The 8,705-nt window shown below is 41.3% G+C and overlaps 1 protein-coding gene across 1 annotated transcript; it reads right to left on the minus strand.

Moving 5' to 3' along the window:
• Positions 1-1,795: 1,795 nt before the first annotated feature.
• LOC132358010 (ubiquitin carboxyl-terminal hydrolase 26-like) lies at positions 1,796-4,471 on the minus strand. The gene has a single exon (XM_059911973.1). It carries the CDS (start codon positions 4,469-4,471, stop codon positions 1,796-1,798), a length of 2,676 nt encoding a protein of 891 aa, XP_059767956.1.
• Between the last annotated feature and the right edge of the window lie 4,234 nt (positions 4,472-8,705).

An 8,705-nucleotide genomic window follows, 5' to 3' on the forward strand; every position in this document is an offset into this window, starting at 1 on the left:
TGTGTGGGTCTTCATTTCTGTGCGAGGGCTTTCTCTAGTTGTGGCAAGCAGGGGGCCACTCTTCATCGCGGTGCGCGGGCCTCTCACTATCGCGGCCTCTCTTGTTGCGGAGCACAGGCTCCAGACGCGCAGGCTCAGTAGTTGTGGCTCACGGGCCTAGTTGCTCCGCGGCATGTGGGATCCTCCCAGACCAGGGCTCAAACCCGTGTCCCCCGCACTGGCAGGCGGACTCCCAATCACTGCACCACCAGGGAAGCCCTGAATTCTTAATCTTCTATTTGAAATAACAATATAGCAGGTAGATAGCACACAGCCACTCACTGTGCACTAAGAATTTCTTCTCACAGGGCAGTGATGGATTCCACCCAAGCTATCTGTCCCAGAGGACAGAGCCTCCCTTCTTCCCCTTTTGATTTGCCCTGCGTTTGGAAGTGCGACACGCTGAAGAGCAGCACGTGCAAGATGTATAATACCTTATACTCCGCACCCAAAATTTTTAATTTCTGAAAACTACTGGCATCTTCATTCTCCTTTCAAAATAACTTTTCCCTCACTCTTACCAAAACTCTTGCTTTGATGCCTATGTAAACTGGGTTCAGATTTAACCGTTCTATTAGAACTCAAATATCTGAAATTGGGAAACCAAAGTGTCACTCTCCTCCTCTCAATCTAACTCCAACCTTATCCTTCAACTGCTTCAGCCGCCGAAGTGCTACACAAGTTGAACAAATCTCTCATTATTGTGTCTGCGACTCCTTCTTCCATGGGAGTGATTAATTCAATCTAAGAAACTCCCCCCACTCTACCTCAGCAGTCTTCAGCTCCCATTGAGACCTCTTTCTAGATACACTGTGCTCTGAACAAACTTTGTTTCCCAAACTTTGGAATCTGGTTTTCCCCTTAGAGGGCATTTTTAAACTTTCCCACACCACTGAATTCCCGTTCACCTCTTTAAGGGCATCCAGGATTAAGAGCATCAACAAGCTCTTGGATTAATACAGCCATACTAAAACTGTACCCCATACACAAGGGGACACGCCCGTTTTGGGAAAGGTGGGACTGAAAGTTCAATCCTTTTATACGATGTGAGAAAGCCTCTTAGTACAAGTCATTTGTTAATAACAAAGGTACAAGGCATTACAGACTCACTGCCTCAAAGACAGCAAAAGGCTAAGTTACAGAGAAGGCACGAGCTTAATATCAGAATTACTAAATCCCTGAATCACATGAATTACAGAATATGACCACCTCAGGATCCATCAGGCTTTTACCCAGAAGCAGATCATATCCAGGCACAAGTTTTTTGACATTGTATCAAATCAGTAACAAGACTTTCAAATCCTACAAGTACACTTTAAAGCATGCATTGTTTATTCATTCAAGGAGTTAAGGCCGCCACACTGTAAAGTACAGGGAAGTAAAAGGAATTTTGCATTAGTCTTACAATGTCAGGTAAATATTGTCCAAGGCTTCATATGAAGTTCTGGTAATCAATGTTCCTTTTAGGCAATGCAAGTGCCCCTCTAAAAAGAGCAACATGGCACGGTGGGCTTAGATCACCAAGAACAGTTTGCCAGCAGACAGGCAAAGGTGTTCAATTACCTGAGGGCAAGTCAACTTCCCCATCCTCAAGGTTTAAACTTGACGGTATATAGCTCCTTTGGCATTGAGCAAATTTCCTGCCATGGAGTCAAAGAGGCCATCAAGCGGATGAATCTGATGAGGGGTGTTCTTTTACTACTTCTGAGTCTACTTCTTTTACTACTCCTGCCTCTGTGCTATGAGGCTGGGAGTTCTATTCCCTTCCCAACAGCTCTTCAAAGATCTCATTGTGCATGTAAAAGAAGATGTAGCCAGTGCAAAGCCTAGCCTCCTGCATTGGGGCCTCCTGGATACTTGATACCTGCAGATCGCTGTAAGTCAACCACTCGCACCTCTCAAAGTTGTAGGCATCGCTGATATAATGGCCGGACAGCCCTCTTTTTCCAAGATGGCTGATAACACCGATGAGCCGATAGTCATGACTATCTCCCATCTTGGCTTCTCTTTTTGGTATGTTGGTCGAAACGTCTACCTGTTCCACATCTGAAGAGCCCTTGTTTCCAGGGTCTTCATTGGAACCCAACGCACCTAGGGAATTCACCTTGGCTCCCTGGAAACTTAATTCCGTAGGTCTTCTGCATTTCTCTGTGTACCACTGGGTATCTGGCTTGGGAAGTCTTCGAAGCAGTGCCAGCCAAAGGTCTTGTTCACAGAGTCTCATCCCCTCATAAGGTTGGGTGTCTTCAGGCACTTGGCAAGATTCTTCTGCAATTCTGTTTTTTTTATCTTTACAAAATTCTTCGGTGGTCTCGGCCACGCTCTCAAAATCTGCAGACATATTGGTTCTCTTGTATTTCTTTAGTTTTGGATTTTCAGGCACTTTGTGACATGTATCTGGGCTGCTGCTGGTGGGTAGACCTTTCAGAGAAAGGGAGCTGTCTTCCAGATTCATCATTAGGCCTACTGCTAACAGCTCTCTTGCAATGGCTGCTCCATGTCCTGTGTTTACCAATGTGGACTCTATTATATCTAGTTTAGAATATTTTCCCAGGTCTTTTTGCTGCCGTACTCCTCTTGAACCTTTATGAAGAGTCTGGCGTTTTTGTGGTTCAGACTCTTTGTCTGATCTAATGTGTGGAGCCAAAGAATCCTTGGATTCCGAGGTCTGCTTTGTTGAAGCTGTCAATGAACTGATGGTTTCAGAATTCATCTTTTGAAAGACTTTAAAGACTTGGGAAGCCCTAAGAGGTGCATTCTTGCTTAAGGGAAGCGGCGGTTTGGTGGTTTCATTGCAATGGGAGGATAACTTTAAGTATTTGTTAATAATGACTGAGCGGTCATCTTTCCTTAAGGACCAAAACTCATTAAATTTATAGCGTTTCAGATGAACAATGAGGACCCTGGGTAGCCTACTGAATTTATGCACTGCAATAGAACTCCTGTGGTTACACTTTTCACATTTATACTCAAGTTCTTCTCCTTCAAAGAAAAGATCAAAACTTGACTGAACAGACAAGGGAAGTGCTTGTTTTCCCTGGGGAAGATTTACGGAGAGAGAATCACTGGCCTCTGTGTTACGAACAACGTGCCCACAGGCTTTGCAAATAATTGAGTGCAGCAACTCGAAATCAAAATTGTTCAGAACAGGGCAAACAAGCCCCTTGGTGTCAGCACTACCAGCAGAAACCTGTTGAGGTGAATTTCCTTCCTCAGATTCAATTTTAGTCTTCCCAATTGTGGTTAATTTTCCCACGTTTTGTTTCACCTGGTCTAAACAGTGACCTAAAAACTCATGCGCATCGTTCTCCATGTTGTCAGAGAATATCTCTGCAACTGCTGAAATGGCTTTTTTAATATTCACAAGTAACTCCTCCTTGATTTTTATGTTATAAGTATCTTTCAAAACAAGCAGCTGTACCAAGCATATGCTAAGTGCATCAAGGGGAATTTTATCCCGTGAGAAGCCCAGCTTGAGTAAATCATCAGCAAACGATGGCACGGAAAATAAGGACTGTAAAACTGAATTCATATAGCAGGTGTTTCCCAAATTGGGGAGGCCCTGCCATAGTTTCTGTGGGTAAAATTCAAAGATCATGCTGAGTTTGTGCCAGTCTGGGTCACTTTCACCATACCCTGATCCTAAGAGAAATGCTAAATATATTTTCTCAGACAGTCTTTGGAGAAGATCAGTGACATCTAGGTAATAAGAGTTTCCAGTAGAATCGATCTTGAATGAAGGTCCAAGTTTCAATTTATTATTCCGTTTTAACCTTAATTTTTTCTTATTGTGGCTTACATATCTCAAGGTGTTCATCTTTGACTTCTTTCTTCTCACAAAGGTATTCTCTTGCAGGAAGTTCTTATTTATCTCTGAGCCAGATGATGGCTTCCTTTTCCTCTTCCCATATCTATTTTCTAATAACCCTTCACAGGTAAATCTTAGAGATTCTGATGCAAACAAAGGCATCTTCATATCATCAGGTGTTTCATTTCTTTCTTTCTCAAAAGGTTGACTACTTGACGTGTTACAAAACGATGTCCCCTCACCTACCTTCTCTATTGTTGTACTGGCAAAGATACCCCCATCCCTATCAGGTCTTACAGGTGGTTGAAGATGATTTTGATGGAATCTATTCAGGAACATCTTCAAGTTTTTGGCATCTCTGGAGGATAATCTTTCAATAAACAGTAAGTCATTAGTTTGGAAAGTTAAATGCAGATAATTTTGGTCTTCTCCATAGGGTCTAAGGACTATGTTTTTAATATTATTACTTAGCTGAAATGCTGTGTATTCTCCATTACCGAGAGAGATGACCAATGTAATGTTCCTCCTTTTTTCCACTATTTCAATGCATGCTTCATTTAGTTCAGTTATCCCAGTCTTCATGTTCCATATTTGGACAAAACCATGTACCATTAGAGCAGCCATGATTTCTCTATAAATAAAATACACATATCCTGAATTATCAACAATCAATTTGTTGGCCAGTTCACCTCTGGAGACAACACCAAAGAAATAGTTCTTTAGTTCTCTATGTAGAATGATCCTGTTTCAAGTGTTAGTTTTATCCTAGAGCCTCTTCAAGCTCTGGATATCCAGCTCTTTAGTGATAAAACCAATATGCTTCGAGAACTGTCCACGGTTGCATGAAGGCAGAGTGTTGATTCCCAAGTTAAGACTGCTACTGTAAAGAAAATCAAGAAAAATTATTTAAGCTATCAGAGAAATGCCTGGATAGAACTCAAACTCTACTCCCATACACTAAATCTTCTTTCCAGTGCAATACTAGACTCCATTCTGATTAATTTCCACACTTCAACTGAAATGATTAAACACTTGGAAGACTTTCAGTACACAGCTGAAGAGCACAATGAACAGTGTCTCAAGTGTGTGTGTGTATATATATATATATATATATATATATATATATATATATAATATGCTAATCCTCCTGTCATAGAATGACCCCACGTGGCAAGCACAATAAGTGAATAAGAAAGTGAGAGGCCCTATGCAGCCCTCAACCCAATAACAGATGGAGAGTTCAATCTACCGCCTTCCAAATCCTGTTATGTCCCTTTCTTTCATGTGGCACCAGGGTAATAAGTCCATACATTCTACCCCATGTGGGGTGAGGGCCTACCACTGCTTAAAGCAGGTATCAAAGAATTGGCTAACTCCAGCTCTGGCCACAGGGTCCACATAACCTGAGCTCGCTCCCTGTACTCAAAGCCAGCCGGGAAGGATCGGGTGTACTTAATCACTCAAAATTTAAAATTTCTGAATAACTCTGTAGTGAACCAATCTGAATTAATGAATAGCTAAACACTTAGCACTACAAATGTTTGTATGAGAAAGCATATGTCCAAGAATTGATTGGAAGATTTTTCTCCTGCATAGTTAAATATTCTTCCTGAATTTTGTCTATGTTATTAACTTGCTCAGCAAACCCTGTCTTTATGAATAATACTAAATGAAACTTCTGCTCAATCCCTATCCAAATTATCAAAAACTCGAAACTGGTGGAGCATACATTAATGACATTTTTGTTTTATCAAGTATTTTATCTATCAACCTACGTTCAGTAAAGTAGGGATTGCACCCATCCACATAAAAAAAAGTGCATATACGTCTAAGTGAGAGAATGATCATATTTGCCATAGTGGAAACGAGGCCCTAAAAACTTTCAAGCACCACAGCAAACTCGAGGGTCTGGATTATTTATAGTTCACTCCCCTACTATAGATGCTATGTAAGAGTTTATTTCCTCTCCACAAAAAAGTCTTAATTGCTCCTATTTCAACCACTTGAGAGAACCTATACAACCCCGGAACAACTTCTAGCCTGCATTTAAAAATGCTGTGACCCCAGCTGATCTGTATTTATCAAAAATTGTTGTCCATTCTTTCTAATGACAGCTGAAATAATCTAGACCCTTATGGCATTTCCACTCTCTGCTTTCAAAAACACAGTTAAGAGACATGTGTTTCCAAAACAATGGCCCTATTTGTTATACCTTCTTCCCAGTTCAACCTGCTTACATTTCATTCCAGAATTAAGGAGACTTCTTTGAACCCAACGAGCGTGGGCAGTGAAGATTAAAAACCATATTGCTGACGCACAGTTGAGCAGTCTAGCCACTGCTCACTTCCTGGCACATTTTAAGCTTAAATCCCCTTTCTTGATTCTGCCTCATCACTCAAAGGCTTTTAGGGCTTCCTTTGACTGTTAGTTTTTTGGGAAGATTTTAAACTAAAATGTATCTGTTCTCTCAAACTCCACTGGAGAGAACTTTGTGACTATTCTACGTAGCCTACACCAGATTCAAAACATACGGATGACGACTGCATTCAAAAGTTATGAAAGCCAAGGTACTTTTCTCTCATTTTACCCACAAACTCAGTCCATTAAGTTTGATTGATCACCTACTAGCACAACACACTGGGCTAGCTGCTGATCTCAAAGTATAGCCAGAAGCTCATAAAGCTGCACTACTCGTATCAGATTTGGAGGCATGACCTATGGTGTCAAGAAGCTGGCCATAAGGTAAAAATACTCCTGGCAGAAATGTCTGCTTTGTTGTTAATTTACTAATTCACTTTACATTGATCTTCTTGGTCACTGAGTATTTGCTGAGCATCTGCCCTATGCTGATTATGATTTCCTGAGTGTCTGCTCCACGCCAGGTATTGTGGTCAGTGCTCTCAGGGACAAAAGGATGTAAGCACTCACTGTACCTAAACAATTTAGACTCTAAATGTCACTGTGTAAACACCACAATTGAAAAGGGTCTTGCTTCCAGTGGGAGAATCTGGGAAAATATCCTTTCACTGCCATTTTCTGGACCTTGACACATACTCAGGGTGGGAGCAGTGTTTTGTAAAAGAGAGGGTCTCCTGGACTGAGATTTCTCAAGCCCTGCCCACAACTCTGCAAAATGATGAGGCTTAACCTCATCTTTTGCAGGGCAAACAAGAAATTGGCCCTTGGGAAGCATGCCTACAAACTTGAGAACCCAGAAACCCAGGTTATTAATTCTTCAGTAAGATAATTTAATGAGTACTTGTGAGCCTTTTATTTACCCTCTGGATCCTGTATTTCCACCATTCATGCTTTCATTATTTCAAGAATTAGAAAAACCTGAAAACCAATGAGACTACACCTTTCAAAGTTGAATATGCATTTCTCATTCCCAAAGCATTCGTTACAAAAGGAGAAAATCTGGAGGTAGTTACAGCCTGGAGGCAGGTGAATAAACCCAGAAGGCCCTTTAGGCTCAGTGACTATGAGAAAGTAACATCTCTATGTCAGATCTCTTCCACTGGCATCTGATTACAACTGTAATTACCTATATAAACTCAAATATGTGTTTATTTCACTGAATAGGTGGGGGTCAAGGTATAGAAGGTGGTTTGGTACAAGTGATGAGCTTTAATTATCATGTTATTTTACAGCTTCTTAAGTTTGAAAACATTTGAAGTGAGAGAACAAAGATAAACCTAGCATATGGTGAGAAATCCTGCTCAGTTATTCAAGCAAGCCTCACTGGATAGAAATGATGAAGGACCCATGAGGTGATATGCTAGCCGCTGTATGCACTAAGTAGAAAAGACGGGGCCAGATAATTACCATAGAGGTTTACCAATAATTTCTGGGTATCTCCACAAAGCCCAGGCAAGAGCTCTGAAAAACCCAACAACTTCAACTCACACTTATTTTAAACTAAACATAGTTTAGTGACCTTGGATAAGCCAAATATGCTATCGGGGCCATTAAACTAACTGAAAAACGATCATCTAAGCTTCTTTTGAGGACTCCATGCTATGAGACTATGATTCTCGGTAGAATATACTTAATAAGCACATTGAATTTCCCAAAACAGTGCAAAATGAAAGGTATTTTCCCCACCAATTAGATGACATGTATTGAATCTGGGCTTGGAAACTATGGTTACCATACAAAAAATATTGTTATGAATATGCTGGTTTTGGCAAATGGGGAGAGGGGAGTCTCAAAACCCAACAAGCATTCGTTATCCATTCATTCTTGAAACAAATTTGTACGGCATACTAGCAAGCGTTGTATTAAGCACTAGCTATAGAAGAATAAAAAGAATTTTTAATAATCCCAAGCTTTCATAAAACTTTCATTCTAGCAGGGGGATAATAATATACGAACATAAAATATATAGAATACCAGATGGTGGTAACTGCCAAAGAAAACATCAAGTTAAGGGAACAGGGCGTGCCAGTGCTGACGGAGACGTGCTTGCTGCCTTATATAGAGTGGCCTGGGAAGGCCTGACTGATGAGGATGTCTTGAAGGAAGTGAGGAAGCAAACACTTAGATGCAGGGTGCTCCAGGCAGGAGGAAGAATAAATAACGAGGCCCTCAGGTGGGAGTGTGCTTGACACGTCAGAAACAGAAAGCAGACCAGCTTGGCTGGAAAACAGTGAAGAAATTTCAAGAGAAAGAAGGTGCGAACGTTTTGTAAACCAACCAACCAACCAACCAACCAACCAACCAACCAACCAACCAACCAGGAGAGTGAACGGGCTAGTAACCTTGCAGCACAAAGGGTCCACTTAAGGCTAGTGGCCATGAATTTACAGCGAAACCAATCAGCACGCTTGTCTTCTTCTCCAGCTATACTCAGCTGCCC

The sequence above is a fragment of the Balaenoptera ricei genome, chromosome X (assembly GCF_028023285.1).
Source record: "Balaenoptera ricei isolate mBalRic1 chromosome X, mBalRic1.hap2, whole genome shotgun sequence".
Taxonomy (NCBI): Eukaryota; Metazoa; Chordata; class Mammalia; order Artiodactyla; family Balaenopteridae; genus Balaenoptera; species Balaenoptera ricei.

Excerpts from the sequence above, each read along its gene's own strand:
- LOC132358010 (XM_059911973.1), bottom strand. The coding sequence starts at position 4,471 with ATGGCTGCTCTAATGGTACATGGTTTTGTCCAAATATGGAACATGAAG.